We start from the raw sequence: 17,332 nt of genomic DNA, 5'->3' as shown, positions 1-17,332 counted from the left end.
TGAACTACCCCTTGAAGCCAAAAAGCCACTCACAACTTGCACCGGTTCCATGGGTGATTTATTATAAGTCTGTGTAATAAGGACTGCAGCAAAGAGTCAAAACAAAACAAAAGCATAGTAAATACCTCACTAGATCTTACAAAAATCATATATTTGTGATTTTAATTTCATTTGAAGTATAAATGAACAACTGGAACAGGAACACGAACACTTTGATCTTATGTGGCACCTTTTAAAGTAAAGTTCAAACATTTGTCTGAATGCATTTTACAAACAGTGATTGAAAATCACATATTAACCCCATAACCTAAAAAAATCTACTTAAAAGGCACTACATAGATTTAACATTTTTAAAGGCACTACATGGATTAAATAAAAATTAAAGGCATAACATGAATTCTGTTCTTGTTTTTTAATTTTGTTTGAATTGATATAATTGTTTCCAATTTTATTTGTTAAACTGTGCCGGAGACCTGGAAGTTATTCAGAAATGTACACCTTGATACAGTTTGCCTTGACATAAGCCATCTCTATACATCAGGCAAACTATGTAGCATGAACAAACAATGAGGTGGAGGGGTCTGGACAGGATATGCATAGGATGCAACAAATTAGGACACACATCTACAGAGAGCAACATGACTGGGATAACAACTCACCATCAGGAGCATATTTTGATGCTATTCCTAAAATAATTGCCAGTGCAACAAAAAATGAAAAGCTAGAGATGGCAAAGCAAATGAGGGTATTTTTGTGTCTTTTCTTTCTGTTTGCTTCTGCTTGATGTCGCTGCTCATCTGAGGAGGCTACTGTGGCACGAGCTTCCTGTCTTGCAGAAGTAAATTTGGCTGAAGCTTGGTTCTTTGGAGGGGGTGGAGGACGAAAAGGGACAACAATTCTTCCGGGGATATATCCTGAAGATTTATGGCTGCTTCCATTCTGAGATTGAAGAAAGGCAGGAGAACTCGTCTTGGGATCAATGGTTTGCATGTTACAGTCACTAGAACAAGAACAAAAGAGTCACAATTTAAAATTCAAGTTGTTAAGTAATTCACTTGAGTTACACACTTCATTAGTATGTATCCAGCCAGCTGGAGCTTCTTGACTAATGTGGAGGGGGAAATTTTGCAGATATTCAAATAATACACACATTTCAAACTCTATTGAATAAAAAATTGATCATCACCACTTACACAGCCAATTTTGCAATGTTTTGATGAACAAAAGCTATAGGAATAAGATGGTTTATGGTCAAGTATTCCAGTTTTTGCAGTTAGACAACAATTGATTATATAACACAAGTAGAAGAGAATTTCCAAGGCATGCCAACTATGTCCAAATTTTGGTTCATATGCCCCTACCTCCAAACAAGGTTTAGACTTGCTATATTAAAAATATTTATTTATTATTTATTTATTTATTAGATTTTTATACCGCCCTATCCCCGAAGGGCTCCGGGCGGTGTACAACAATAAACATAATATAACATAAAATGGCTAAATTTTTAAAAGCAGCGATAAAACAGTAAAAGCTAAATCTTATAAATACAACTATAAACCCTGAAGAAATAATTTAGAACATAATTTTATTTAGAAAGTATAAATACCCCACCTTCAAAGATATGGGTAATAAAGCAACTGAAAAGTCTAACAAAACTATCCCCACCAGCAAAATTAACAGAAAAAGGCCCAATAATGGCTCAGCAGCAATCCAAAGACTCAGGCAGAAAGCAGCAATCCAACTCAGGCAGAAAGACCGACAGAATTCCTATTCCATCCTCAGTCCTTTGCAATAGGTATGTTTATTCAAAACTGGGACTCTGGCTAACAAAGAACACCACAAAAGTCGAAAGCTCCACAGACACTCCCCCTCCCCATTCCAAGCTAGGCAGGTCCTGCCCTCAGAAAGAAGGAATGGCACAGTTGGAAGAGATCTACCCACCCTTCTCCATCCTGTTAAAAAAATTACACGAACAGGTTTTCTAAGAATTGGCAATCCAATCATTAAGTCAGTAGATAATTTCAGAAGTGGACTTCCTGCACCCTGTTCAGATAGTTCATAAGATGCTAGGTGTAACGTATACAAGCACTTAGGCTTATACAGTAAACTGAATATTCAGAGTCTGAAGGGCTTTCAGCCGCATCCACCAGCCGGGTGCCTGGCCGCAGCACCACAGCTGACCCAGCTGCCACCCCCAAAGAGGCTTCCTGGAGGCGTGGAGAGGATCAAAAAGTCCAAAAGTCTCCCCACCACCAAGAAGCTCCTGCAGACCCCAATGGACTTACACCACCTAAAAAGGCGGCTTAAGTCCAACATGTGCAAAAGCCTAACTACAGCAAAAAATGTAGCAAAGTCTGCTACGTGGGCCATCAGCAGAACACCACCAAAGGCTGGGATGGGGGAGCCACATTTCAGTGCTTGGGGAGTAGCAGCAGCTGCACAACCGGCGAAATCATAACTCCGCTGGGTAACTACCCTGGGAAGGTCAAATCTGCCATTGTGGTGGTGTACCGCTGCAGGGCAGATTTTCCCTCCTTCCTCTGGATGAGGCTCTTTGTTTATTACTTCCATGTTTATATTTTCCAACTTCTCCAAAGGCCAAAATGAAAAAGACATATATTATGGTAACAGAGAGTGCAGACGTTTGTAGATCTTTCTTAAATATACTTGCAATTTTTCTTATTGAAGATATGAAGATATTTAAACATTAAATTCCATATGCCAAAGGACACAATTCTTTATGCTGAGTAATGAATGATGCTTTTCATGTTGTTAAATTAATTAGTTTAAAATTACATAGCAAAAAAGTACTTAAACAGATTTTAACTTCCCCCCCCCCCAATTTCCATTTTTTCTCCTGGCATTGAAGTTTTCAGAAATTAAGCACCTCTAGAAATACATATCCATTACAACAGAACACATCTGAATTGACAGATGTGTCACAGATCTAAGATGTCACTTGCATCTTAATTTCAGAAGAATGGCCATGCTAATCTGTTGCAGCAACCTCCACATACCACCACAGAATCGTGGATATGATATCCACAGAACATCGGTCAAACCCTACAGCAAAATCCCACCAGTCTTTCAAATCTTTGCCTTACACATTTCTCATAAGCAACAATGGATTTGTGTAGCAAATTTATGCTCAACCAAGTTAAACTAAATTCTAGTGTAGTATGTTCATGCAGTGTACCAAGCAGAATTAAAGGTGAATCGATATTTCCCATGAAAATCAACTACAGTAAAAAAGTAGTAAAGTCTGCTATGTTTCAGGATGAAAGAAAACTTTATGCCTCAAAGAACACAATATGTTGCCAGACATGCATACAATGAAAGAAGAGAGGAGTAAAACATTAAAAGGAGTAAGAACAATGCAGGGCAGAAAGCGTGCCCAGGCTCTCTGTGTTCTTTGCACCTGTCCCTGTGTCAAGTCAAACTCCATGGGCAATGGACAGCCCACAGCACAGGAACAAAGTGTCTTTAAAGAATTTCCTTTGTTCGAAAGAGGAAACATAAAGCCGACATAACTGACTAAATATTCAGCAACAGTTTGAGCAGGATTATATTTTTAACATTTAAGCAAAAAAGCACAGCCTCTTATCCTCTGTAAGCACACTCCCCACTGCAATACATGCTGATCAGAAATTATTACTTTGTGAATGCTGGTGCTGCTTTAGAAACTTAACATGGCAAATAGTAAAGATCAATAGCAAAATAGTAATAGTAAAATAGTAAAGCCAAACCCCATCTCTTTAATATAAAATACATAGACACAGTAACCATTTGCTGACATCTATTGTACTTCAAAAAATTGCTTCAAGACAACCCTTAATGGCATAGTTAAAATTATTACATTAGATAATGCTTAGCCCACCAAAGTCTCTGTCAGACATTTATCACAGTCTTCACTTTGCATTATTAGGAAGACTAGATAACCACTGATCGTTAAAAAGTGGCTTATGATGTTATCACCCATAAAAGAATTACTTAGAAAATACTTTCACAAAAAATAATTGACATTTAAACAAAAATGCTAAATATGCCCAACATCAGACATCCATACAGACGTCTAAATACTTCTTGATTTTTTTTGTCCAGATGTCTGCCGGCTGATAGTTAAGAAGTGAACTCTGGTGCAATCCACAGCATACATTTAGGGCCAATAGGACATGGACTGCATGTTCTGCCTATTTTATCCCTGAAGACAGACATTGTTCTTCTGGCCTTCTGAAAGTATGCACTGATCCCACCGGAGGTGTTAAGCTATTCAGGTCCTGCTTATTGGATCAAGTTTCCAAATTCCACTTGGCAAGACAAATGCCAGGGCGGGCGGGGGGGGGGGGGACAGGGAAGGCTGTGAGCCATAACAAAGGGCCCTCTAGACTGCTTCCACTTAGGAAGGGAGAATTCCCTACTGGGATACTATCATTCTATGAACTTTAGATGCTTTAATAGAATTGATGCTAATTGTGGTGCATATATGTGCCTAATATGGCCATTACTAAAGAAGTTTCTGTAAGTTTTTATTCCTTCCCATCTTTCCATAGTTTTGAGGGTTTATGTTTTCATGTCAATTGGTACTGTATTTTGTTATATCAACAAAAAACCAAGTCAGCATCAGTGCTCAACGTCCTTGTGCAGCTGCTTTAACAGCATATTTATATTTGGGCTAAGAAACTAGAGAGGCATTTACTCAAAAACATTTTCCTGCCAGATCATTAACCTAAATTTCACCAAGCTTCTCTAAAATAAAAATTAATTTTGCAAGTCATTCAAAATAGTGAACATATTCTACTTCCATTTTTTTTTCCAAGGACATGGAACATCCAAAGCTAGAACAGTGAAAATATCAAATGTAACCTGGTCAGTTACAGGAATGCAGAAATTAAGGTAGAAGATGACTGTCCTAAGGCACATATAAACACCCAACCTAATATCACCCTTACTTCCGGGTGTTGAAATTCGTGGGTGGGAGGGGAGCATTAATTAGGACTGAATCATTTGTCTTCCAATAATAATGAATTCTCCCCACCTAACCCAGAGATTTTTTGTTCCACAACTTTTCAAAAACTGAAGACATCCCAGGGTGGTAGAAATCTTCCCCCACACATACTTGCGATTTTTCTACGACCACTGTCCTTTAGCTGACACTCAGCTTCCCCAAACACTCCCTGGGTTCTTAGAGTACAATGAACATGCTTTTGGGGCTGTTCTTCTTTTCTTTAATTTGCAAACTAACCATAGAAACAAGGATATTTATTCTGCTGCCTGACTAATAGGCATAGGAGCACCAGGTTTGCCATTCAACAACATGAAGGCAGAAGAGACAGAATGAGAAAACTAAAAAGTTTACCAGAGTTTAGTGATCCAAGGGCATCCAGACTGCAAGTCTATTAGGATAGTCTATTGATTCATTTCAGGAAAATAACGTTTTTCTTTTACAACTCACAAGATTGTACTTACTGTATAGATCAGCTGAAAGACAAGATTTTTACTAGGCCACAGAACTTAGAACTTACTAAGGATACGTTGATACAACAAACAATTTCTTTACCCTTTAGTATACAAGAGAAGGCACAGTTTTCTCCTAGGATACTAAAAAAATCCCAAGTAGGAGAAATGCTTTCATCAATCAACTCCTGTAAAACTGATATTACAACCTGTTATCCCTAGTCTACTTCACAACTGTTCCTAATAATCAGCAATTTCAAAAAAATAGCCCTTAAGGAACAACAGTCTTTTAAAATTGTTGTGTCCATGGAGATAGCCAGTACAATAAAAAGAAGAGCTGTTTTTAATACCACTCTTTTCTGTACTGATAGGAGTCACCAGAGAGCCCCATGGCACAAAGTGGTAAGCTGTAGTGTTCCAGTCAAGGTTTCCCCTTCTCCTGGTCCAGATTTGCTGGGTGTGCCGCCCCTCCTTCCCTTTTCCTGGGCCATCTATGGTCCTTCCTTGCTCCAGGTAGTTTGGGAGCAGATGTTCAACTGGCCTTTTCCACCCCAAGCCCTGGATCTAGCCCTGCTGATTACCTTGCTGTGTGGCCACTCAGGCTGGTATTGGGCCCCACCAACCCAGACTGCCTGACCTCCTTAAGTCTGGGTCTCTCTGGTCTTTCCTTTTCTCTCTCTCACTCTTACTCTGGCTCTCTAACTTGCTCTCCTCATCCCTCTCCCTGCTCCTTCTTCCTCCCCACTCCTACTTCACCCTGCTGCCTCTTATTTCCTCTTCCCTCCCACTTCTGCCCCCTGAAGCCCTAATCCCAACTCCCCATAGGGCCGAGGGGTGTCAATCTAGCTCAGCCAGGCCACCTTTTGCTGGGTGGCCTGCAGCCCTGCCTCACTGTCTTAGTCAGGGAAGGATGGAGACTGCCTCCTCCCCCCCCCTTGGAGTTGTCAGATGGGCCTGGGTGTTGGGCTGGGGCCAGAAAACCAGACTTTTGCAGCTCCATGCTGGCCCTCCAATTGCCTTCTTCTGCCTGCCATCAGTGCTAGAGCCCATGATTTATCCTCTGTCAAGACTGGCTGTTTGGGGGGGGGGCATTTTTGACCCAGCACTGTCTTCCCAATCTGCCCAGTGTGCTGGGTAAGTGCAGGAATGGCAGGAAAGTACCAGGTGACAGTCAGGGGGAGAGCTGGATGCCAACTGATGGGTCAGAGGAGTGCCAGGCATCAGCTGGGAGTGAGGAAGAACTGAGCATCAGCCACGATGGGGGAGGGGAAGCCTGGACTACAAGCAAAATCAAGAGCAGTGGCTGCCACCATCTCCAAACAGATGCCAACAGAAGTCAGTTTCAGGTAGATGGCTCATGGTTAACTCAGCCTTTCATCCTTCAGAGGTTGGTTAAATGAATACCCAGTTTGCCAGAAGTAAAGTGAAAATGACTAAAGAAGGCAATTGGAAGCCACCTCATAAATGTCATGATGTGACATCATGCCATGAGTCAGTAATGTCATGATGTGACATCACCTCATGAGTATGTAACGACCCATTACTTGCATAGCAGACTACTTCTATCTCTACTTCTAGGGATCTCCAAAAGGCTTACACCTGCTTCTCCCGTCCCCCAACAGGCACCCTGTAAGGCAAGTGGGGCAGAGGGAGTTCTGAGAGAATTGTGACTAAGGTCAATCAGCAGGCTTTTTGTGGAGGAATGGGGAATCCCCAGATTAGAGTCCATCACTCATGTGAGGGAATAAGGAATCAAACCAGAACAGTGTCTGTCACTCTTAAACATCTACACCCTTTGTTGACTCTCAATAAGTGTTATCAGTCCTCCTATTTAGTTTAGTTATAGTCATGTTTCATTTTCTTGCTTCTCAAACATTCTAGTATACCCAAACCCAACTAATCTTACATTATATGCATAGCACTGTACAAAAGCAGACATCATACCTACAGGGATGTTTTTGTGGTTGAATACTTAAATTTTCATGCATGAGCAGCTACTGTACTCCACAGCCTTGCTGAAGTTGAAATATTGAATTTCATATGATTTATGACTGTTACTCACTCTGGCCAAAAACTGTATGTATACTTGCACATACTTTCTTAGTTACAAGTAATAGGATATGTAACCTAGCTTTCATCTTTTTCTTTTCTTTGAACAAAATCCACTAGATTTAACTACTGCCCAAACAAACAGTGTATTCTACAAATCTGACATGGGGGGGGGGGAGATGTCTCACCAACTGCTAAGAAAAAAATCAACTTTTCATTAAGCATTTCTCTTTGGCAGTAAAGGAATAAACAACAGTGAAGTCATCAGGGAGAATGTAAGAAAATATATTTTCTCCACTGTTTCAGTATTTTCATTCAGTGCTATAAATGGGGAAAGGGGTAAATTGCTCTAACACTGTTAAATTATGCCTTATCAAAAAGTGCCAGTGGGGCCAGCATGAAAAGTTAAGGGCAACTAAACTCATTAACGAAGGAATATGCAGTTATAAAAGACTATATTTATTTTTTTCTGCATCTGGGTCAACTGACCTCATGTTAGTAACCACTGTATTTTCTAAAGCCTGTCTCACAAATATTCCTGCACTAACAAAATTTAATATACTCCAATAAACTCCATTTCAGAAGCTAAAAATTCAACCCCTTTGGAAATGGGTATTGCAGTCTGTTGATGGCTTGTAATATTCCCTGACCCCAAAGTTATTCTGTTGGGTTATATAAAAGGACATATTGCTCTATATACAGAACTGTTTCTGAGCCTGCTTGCCACTGCAAAACTGGCAATAGCAGACACACTTAAACACTCAAAGGGTGAATAATGGTTCTACCATCTGTGGTTTTATTAACTAAATTATCAAAGGGCCCAGGTAGGTTTGCCAACCCCCAGCCTCTAGCTATTGTTGACTGGGAGTCCCCATCCCAAGCTCAGAAAAATCCAACCCCTGTAAGGTATCCCAGACCAGTACCGTCCACGACCTTATAAACAAAGTCAGTAACAATTATGGTGGCTGATTTCCTACCCCCTCAAGTGCCATGGCCAATGGCCTTTGCCAGACATGAACCACCAGTGGACCAGCCCCGCACCCCACCCCAGCTGGAAAGTCTGGACCCAGCAATCCAGGAAAGGCCACCACACTCCATAAGAAAATGACCATGGCAGATGCGGGGAGCTTGTCAGGCAGAACTGGCAGGTAGGACCCCCTTATTGGGTCAGGCCTCCCGCCCCCACCCTACTGAGTTATTGTTTTGGTCCCATAGTAATTCCCATCCTACATCAAACAACCAGGAGTGGAGTGCCTGTGGGAATGCCTGAACTGAAAGGCCCCCATACCTGCTATTGGCAGTGAGCTTCCAATGTTATGTCCCCAATCCCTACATCCTCCTGGCTTTCATTCCCCCATTACAAAGATGCCGGCACAGTTGTTAACTGACACAAGTCTTATGGGGGGGGGGGGACCAGCTTGGATGATTCCACCCTTCGTGTTCACCTCCAGGTCCCCTGTTGAACTCACTGTACACCCACACTGGCTGGTGCTTCCACATCACTTTATCACCAACAAGTGGGGGGTATTTGCTTCCATAGCGCTTTCACCCTCCCCTCCCCCCACTTGCACTGTTCACCATACACAGTAAATTCTTTGTTACACTGGTAAAATTTTCTAGAAAAGCTCTTTTATAATGCTTTCCAACATAAATACACAGAGAACAGTTGTAGGCTAAATGGATGCAAAAAGTGAGCTGTGCTTTCAGCTCTGCTGACCAGTGACCTGGCTTCTTACTGGAGGTACTGGCTAATAATTCCAGTCTGGAATATAAACCTACTAATAGCAAAGGTATTTGCATGTATGAAACTGGTCACACAAAACTGCCACCACTAGCTTTAGTAAAGTAGTTCATGGAAGCACTTTATAAAATGCCAGATTTCTGCAAACTGCCATATACTTGAAAACACAGGTCTCTGAACAAATACAAACTATAATACTTTCCTATAAACCACGTAAAGTAAAAGGGTAAGAAAGGTAGAAATGTGAAAAAGTTAAAAATTAATATAAATAAATATTTTAAAAAATTTAAAGTATTTTTAAAACCCTCTAAAATGGTATTGCAACCCTGTGACAGACTTAGGGATGAGGTATTGCTCAGGCTGCCAATTACACAATAAGCAATTTTTTCTCTCTCAATGCAGGCATTGATAAAAGTTTATATTTCAACCACTATCTAAGTGGTTGAAAGTGGTATAAAAGCATAATTATACAGTTTGAAGCAAACTGCTGTTGAGTAGCCTCTATCCTCTCAAACATATGTAGTACTATTAATAAACATGTATGACTTCTACATTTAAGTGGAAATTAAGGTACTTCCACAGCTAACTCTCTTCAACTGAGATTCAACTTCAACTGCTAATTTTATGTGATTTTTATCAGAAACAGTATATGTTTTGGTTGTTGTGGGCTTTCTGGGCAGTGTGGTCATGGTCTGGTAAATCTCTAGTCCCTAACATTTCACCTGCATCTGTGGCTGGCATCTTCAGAGGTGTATCACAGAGAGAAGTGTGTTACACACTGTGTCCAGAAGTAATACACTTCTCTCTGTGATACACCTCTGAAGATGCCGGCCACAGATGCAGGCGAAACATTAGGAACAAGATCTACCAGACCACGGCCACACAGCCCAGAAAGCTCACAACAACCAGTTGAGTCCGGCCGTGAGAGCCTTCGACAGTATTTGTTTTGTTGACCAAAGAACATATGCTGTCTCGTGCAATGAATGCAACCAATGGTGCTATCTCAGCAAGCAAAACTTGACACTCTTCACAAACTGTAAGGTATATACCAGCACTAATTGGTATCAACATTTTGAGAAAGAAATAAGTTGTCTGAGTCTGAAACAAGAAAAGGTTTGAGGGTGTGTCAGGGAGACTGTAATCCTCTACTTGGAAAAAAGCTGGTTGTGTATGCTGCAGCAACATGCTCATGCTAGAGAAAGTGAACAAGGGGATGGGAGCTTCATTTTCTCTCAAGTTTAAATAAATGGTGGGATGTTTCTTTGAAGCTGCTTGGGCTGTGGAACAGAAAAAGGATGAGAGTCTTGCACTTGACCAAGAAGAAAACACAAGGATCAAATTCTTCACATCTCTAATTAGATTTAGGGTGAGCGGCAACAGATAAAGCTGCTGACATTAGTACCTGAGGTGAGAAATTGCTGAGGAACTGGACAGCTGCATTCCCTCAGGCCACTTCCTTGCAGCAAAGCATGCTATGAATCAGCTGTGAGGGAAAAGGAGGGCAGGCCACAGTTTGGGTTTCAGCTCAAAACCGAGAACAGGCATTGATAACCTGGAAACAAACACTACTAGGGGGTGTGATGAAGGAGGAGAAGTCAAAAGAACAGGGCAATTCAAGGTAAAGTAAGCAAATAAGAGAAAGACCAATGCAACCAGGAGAAGCAAGGCATTCAGGGTGGGATGCGAAACGCATAGGGACCAGCACAAGGATCATTTAGTTTTTCAACTCGCCCAAACCGGCAGGACAGGAGAGAGGTGGCACGCAGCCCCACCTGACAGCAATAAACCAGCTCAGGACTTGACTCTATTCCCCCCCCCCCCCGCCCCATATACTCACAGCTGGGGCGACTAATGGGAAACTGGGAAGGGGGTTTAACCCGCTCCGTTTAGGACTGCCAAGTCTGTTATCTCCTTCCGTGGTGAGGACGAAGGTGGCCAGTAGGTGCTGCAGCGCGTCGAGACGTCTCGAGTCACGCAACGAAGAGGAGAGCAACCAGAAAACAATGACTAGCGCAGGGGTGAGAGAGCAGAGAGAAAGGCTATTAGGGGGAGACGGGACAAGGCTGGAGATAAAGCGGCTGAGCCTGAGGCCGGGCAGGCAGGCAGGCAGGCGAAACTGGAAGTCTGGAAGAGGGAGGAGGCAGCAGCAGCAGCAGAGCGGAAAGCAGAGCGCGCGGCTCAGGAGCGCAGAGTCGGGGAGAGCTAGCGAGACGGGCGCGGCGCGGGGGCCCTTTGGAGTCCCGGAAAGGGGAGCCACAAACTGCGGGATCCGGATCCCAGTGCCCAGGGAGCCGAAGAGCCAGTAGGGCGGCACTCACCGTGGCCTTGAGGACAGGCGGCGGAGGCGGCAGCAGCAGCAGCGGGGAAGGAGGCGCGGTCAGGGCGGAGGGGGCTGAGCCATGCTGCCTTGCACTCTTCGCGCGCCCCACCAGCCGGCTCCGCAGACGGCGGCCCTGGCCCCCCCTCTCAGCTGCCTCGCTGGTGGGGAAAAAGCCGTGTCCGACGCGGTGCCACCCCACCCAGTCGGCCGCACACCCCTCCTCTCCCCAGCGGCGCTTGGCCGGCTTTCGCTGGCATCCCCCTCCTCTCCTTCCCTCGGCGACGCGGGGAGGCGGAGACCTCCAAGGCTCGCCCCCTTTTCCAGAACAGCTACTGGGGGAGGAACTGAAGGCAGCCGCCTTCAGTTCACGCCCGTCCTCTCCCTGCGGGGCCTGGACGGCAGCCACCGCTGGGCTTGGCTTGAGCTTTTTGCACGAACCTGCGCTGCAGAGTTCGCATCCGCGCAGTGAGGCTGATTCTCTTTGCCTAGTTTTGTTTTGTTTCGTTAGCCCGGTGTCACCGATGCGTCTGCAGCAAGCGGCACAAGACCGAAGCTGTAGGCCAAAGCCGGGCAATCCTTTTTTACACAGAGATGGAAGCCGTTTGCGAGAGGATTCACGAAGTCGTACACTACGCACAAGTCTTTTGTCCCATGATTCAAACCGATTCTGCTTTTGGCACAAAACAAAAAAACTTGCATTCGCTGTATATGTCGAAAAGAGCGGGTGAAATACATGTGCCCTGAAGTAGATCTGTGGTGTCGCCACCGAAAAACTAGTAATGGAGTAATAACCTGGAAACGTTTCGAGTATTTACGTGGCTCTTCTGAGAGAGGTGGGATTGGGTTGCAAGTTTTACTGGGAAGCAAATCTTACTGCCCTTTACCTTGAAAGCCTGAATTACATCTCCAGTCTTCCAGGTCTCACGACACGCTCGTCTTTGGAAAGAAAGCTGATTCCCAGGTCTAGGGCAGCGCAATAGTAGCATAGTTCAGTGTAAAGAAAAAACAACTCTAAACCTAACTTCTGTATTGCTACAGCAGAATGCCATAGTTTGCCTGGCACCGGCTGAACGTTTGAGTCAGTGGGGTAGCTAGGGAAAATGGAGCCCGGGACAAAATCTGAGTTTTGCGCCCCCCCCCCCCCAAATATGGGCAGCGTCCCTCCTCCACCACGACCAAACAACATTTTTTTGCACCAGGTCATCTCAAAGTCACCATCACATTATAGAACGTGCCCCAACACACAAATCTGAACACACCCAGGGCTCCCTAGTTTAAACAACATTGAAAGTGATCCTATTTTTTGAAGGGGGGATCCACCCTGAAACAGCATCACTTTTAATGTTGTTTAAACTAGAGGGCCCAGATTCTCCTTTTAAATCCACCTTAAAGGGATACTCTGGGCTCTCTAGTTTAAACAACATTGAAAGTGATGCTGTTTCAGGGTAGATTTCCCACCCATCCAGCCCAAACAGCATCATTAAATATCGTTATTGTTGTGGTTAGAAGCCCAGATCTTGTTCCTAATAAGCACCTGGCACGCATCTGTGACTGGTATCATCAGAGGTGTATCACAGAGAGAAGTCTGTTATACACTGTGTCCAGACTTCTCTCTGTGATACACCTCTGAAGATGCCAGCCACAGATGCAGGTGAAACGTTAGGAACAAGATCTACCAGACCACGGCCACACAGCCTGTAAAACCCACAACAACCAGTTGAATCCGGTTGTGAAAGCCTTCAACAATACTTTCAATGTTTTTTTTAATCAAGGGAGCTCAGATTCTCCCTTTAAATCCACTCCCCAGAGAACCAGGGAAAAATTTGAGGGTGCTTGTCAGGCGAGCAATGTTTAAGCTAACATTACCAAAATGAGGTATACATTCAGATTCTTCTGAAGCAACCTAGCCTGCACTCTTAGTCACACATTTGTACATTCAGCTATTGAGATGGCCCCTGTTGTGATGCATACATCATCTTAAAAGTGCTTTTCTTTAGAGCTACTGCTTTGCTCCTTTCAGAACTACTGTTTTACTAATGGAAATTATGTATTCGGTTAAAATGTATTTGTTAAAAACAAAGCTGACCTTAAGGTGCGCTTTAAAGATTAAGAACCTTTGTTCCAGGGTAAATGTTTGTGAGTCAAAACTCACTTCATTAGATGCATTAGAAAGGTATGCAGGTAAGTGTCCAGCAGTCCTCCATGTCTTATGTCTCCCTACCTGTACTTTTCGATCTGAAGGATGAAATTAGTCTGCTCTGCTAGTATTCTGTCACTCTTTGCTGCTCTTGTGAAGTTATCAGAATCCTGTTGTGGAGGAGCACCAAGGTCTGTAATATGGTTGTTTAATCCTCCTTTTTCATCACCTTACTCCAAATACTTATGTGAATGTGTGATCGAGGCAGCCCCATGTAGCACACAGTAGTAATGTGGATTTGACCATCACACTATTCAACGCCATCTTTCTAGTTATTTAAATATTTATAGCCAACCTTTCCTCAAGGTTTAAGTCAATTTAAAAATCATAATTAAACCCCCCCATGTGCATTTTCACACCCATAATCAGCTGGCTATTGTGGTTTTTCTGGGCTGTTTGGCCATTTGGCTGGTAGTTTCTGCTCCTAAAGTTTCACCTGCATCTATGACTGGCATTTTCAGAGGCATGTCACAGTAAGATGTGTTTCTCTCCACAGCACCTCTGTTTAAAACCAACAAATGTCCATCCGATTAACCTCACTTTCCTCTCAAGAGATACCTGCAGTTTATATACCATTCACATCCCTGACAAATAAAATTATTTTGCTGCACCTACTAAAAAAATTCATTTTTCCAGATTCCTCCTTAGAGATCCTGAGGAGTTTCTACTATGGAGAAGGCACAGGCCAAAAAGACTCCATTAACTGGAGACAGCCAGTAGGTGGCATCCTGAGGTCCACAGGGATATATGGGAGGAGAGACAGTCAGATATGTGGGCCCTAGGCCATAGTTTTTAAAGGTCATCTCCAGTGCCTTGATGTGCACTCATATGCAAACTGGCAGTCGATATAGCTGTTTTAAGATAGAAGAGATATCAGCCCATTTATTAGAATCAGGCTGACACTTCCTGAACTATCTGAAGTGTACAGATTGTCTTCAAGGACAGCCCAACTTATAGTGCATTACAGTAGTTTATCCACAAGCTTACAAAAAACATGGATCATCATAGCCTGATCAGCTGAGTCTTTTGTTAGCAAAGTGGAAAATGGGTGTCCCTGGTTAGAACTGAAACAGATCAGAGTTATGTTCTTGATCCCCCCCCCAAAAAAAAATTCTTCAAACACTATGTTCGTTCTAAGTGAATGTAAGAAGCTGCAAATTTGACCAGTTATAAGTTAGATAAGCTAGCAACGTTTGTGAAACAGCTACAGTTAATTAAAATGTGGAGACTTTTTCACAAGAAATATTTAAAGATACAAATTCAGTGTGAAATGGCTTCAGAATATGACTGCAAAGATGCCATTCTTTATTCCAGTTCTTGATAGATTACAGTTATCAAATGTATGTAGATAGAATCCGGATTTCCTGTATCAGTAAAAAATGCTATTTATTAGACTGATAATGTAGCAAATTTCAATAATCTTGAAATAGCCAGGCATTTGCAGCCAAAAGTGAAGTACTGGAGTGTAACATAATCAACTCTGAAACATAATGTAACAAAAATTAAAAACAAGTTAGAGTCAGACAAAATCACTTCTGATTAAAAGCAAGCATCTTACTTCAGTTACTTCAGGTACAAGCATCTTACTTCAGTTATCACATACCTGTATGTTCTAAAGTGATAGTTTGCAAAATATTTCTCAGCCAGAATATTTGACTTGGCTAGACTATGACTTCATAGTTATAGTTTAAAAGTAAATCTAGAATTAAAACAGTTTTGTACCTACCTGCTTTGTTATGAGCATTCAAAGTCCTTAATGAAAACAGAGTCTGCTGTCTCCTTGTTAACAATGTGGAAAGTTAGCAAACAGGCTGATAATCTTTCAGGGAAGAATTAATATAAAGGCACAGAGTGCTGCCACAGGAAGAGCACTGTCTGCCACATTCTCTGTTCAGGATGTCACACCAAGCTCTGTTTTTCTGACTTAGAAAAACAGGAATTGTCTCATGTGACACATTGTTGTGAGCCAAATATTACTTGGAAAGCCTAACAATTTGAAATAATAAGCTTTCCCACCATCATTAGTGACGTTTAAATGTCAGACCCAACTCTATTTCTGGGTTAATAAACTCAGAATCAGTGATCATGAATGGTGATCTTACTCTCTCAGTGGAGAACTACAGGTGCCCAGAGTACTGATTTGAACATCAACAGTGGTTTAAATACCTGGGTGACTGAACCATTCAGTATCTGTTTGTGTGAAACAAAGAAAGTAGTATTGTCGAAGGCTTTCACGGCCGCATTCAACTGGTTGTTATGGATTTTCCGGGCTGTGTGGCCGTGGTCTGGTCTGGTGTCAGACTACAGCCCCACAACAAAAAGAAAGGAGTGTTCTTTGTTACTGGATTAAGACAACGATACAGGTGGTAAAATTAATTCAAGCAGATAGCTGTGACTATGATATTTGGCTGTCTTGAGTACTTATTGTAAATTTTTGAATTTTAAAAGCTTGTCAATTGTACATTGTAAGGCAGTACTCAGACATTATACTATAACACTCTGTTTAAAGTACTTTTTAAAGTTCTTTTTCCAACCAACTCCACCATGAGGGGTGGCACTACTCAGCAAATCTGTGACAGCTACAAATCCTAGTTAGAAATCCTGGTTTCAAATTTAGCTCAGTACTGTTAGAATCCAGAAAGTCACAGTTTTATTATGATGTCTGAATGAAGATAGGCACACCATTTTGGAAGGTCCTTTTGGCACACTATGAAAATCCATGGCCTGGAGATTTTATAATCACCTGGATTTGTGTTATCTGAAAAGTCTATTTGTATTTATACTTTGTAATTAATTGAGAGAATCAGGTGGTAGTGAAAATAACAATGTACACTGCAGCAAACCCAGCCATTTCTTCCTTACTAATTAATACTATTAATAAATACTATTAATACTGCAAGAGAACATTATATGCTTTAAGCTGATACCAATATTTCAATGTAAACAACTTCCTTCATAAGGATTTAGATCTTCTACAGATTCTACAAATTAATAAGGATACATTCTGCAGCAAGATGGAAAAGGTCTGTTATGAAAAAAGAATTACTAGATTATTCTTAATAGCTTTTGTTTATTGCACTCCATTATAAAATTAAACATAACCATACCAACAACCACTGGAAAGTTTGAATTACCATGATGCAAAATTATGCAAGGATCTCTGGCAAGCACAGAGAGCTTACATGCCATGCCTGTTATTTATTTAGAAAAAATGTATGCCACTTCTCCAGGAAACCTGCCTAGGGCACCTTACAACATGAAATATAATAAAAATGTTAAATATTTGAAGTTATGAATTAAAAGCCAGTGCATCAAAACATAGAACTTAAAACAAATGTAACAGTTTACAGGCTAAAAGCACTATAAATGTGTTTTTAAAAAATCTACTCTTCAAAAATCGGGGTACAGAGAAATGTTTTGGCCTGTCATCTACACATAGAAGAAGTGTCAGGTGAGCCTCATGGGTAAGGCCATTCGAAAAGCGAGGTACTGCTAATGAAAAAGCCCTGCCTGAAGTTGTTATTGTGTGTGTGTGTGTGTGTTTGTGTGTGTGTGCAAAGCTAATAAGGTT

General features: G+C 42.0%; 1 protein-coding gene across 3 annotated transcripts in view; it reads right to left on the bottom strand.

Annotated features, from left to right (window-relative positions):
- CEMIP2 (cell migration inducing hyaluronidase 2) overlaps positions 1 to 15,608 on the bottom strand; it is a 60,009-nt gene extending 44,401 nt beyond the window's left edge. The window contains exons 1-2 of one of the 3 annotated variants that reach the window (XM_048503460.1): positions 15,488 to 15,608; positions 660 to 1,000 (exon numbers count right to left, since the gene is read on the bottom strand). In XM_048503460.1, coding sequence (XP_048359417.1) covers positions 660 to 990 — 331 coding nt within the window. In that variant the 5' untranslated portion in view covers positions 991 to 1,000; positions 15,488 to 15,608. Of the gene's footprint in view, positions 1 to 659; positions 1,001 to 10,646; positions 10,688 to 11,562; positions 11,811 to 15,487 lie in introns of those variants that run through there. The other 2 variants (XM_048503459.1, XM_048503458.1) reach the window with 2 other exon arrangements.
- Between the last annotated feature and the right edge of the window lie 1,724 nt (positions 15,609 to 17,332).

This window comes from Sphaerodactylus townsendi, linkage group LG07, assembly GCF_021028975.2.
Source record: "Sphaerodactylus townsendi isolate TG3544 linkage group LG07, MPM_Stown_v2.3, whole genome shotgun sequence".
Classification (NCBI taxonomy): Eukaryota; Metazoa; Chordata; class Lepidosauria; order Squamata; family Sphaerodactylidae; genus Sphaerodactylus; species Sphaerodactylus townsendi.
This window is presented reverse-complemented; position numbering and strand designations above follow the sequence as displayed.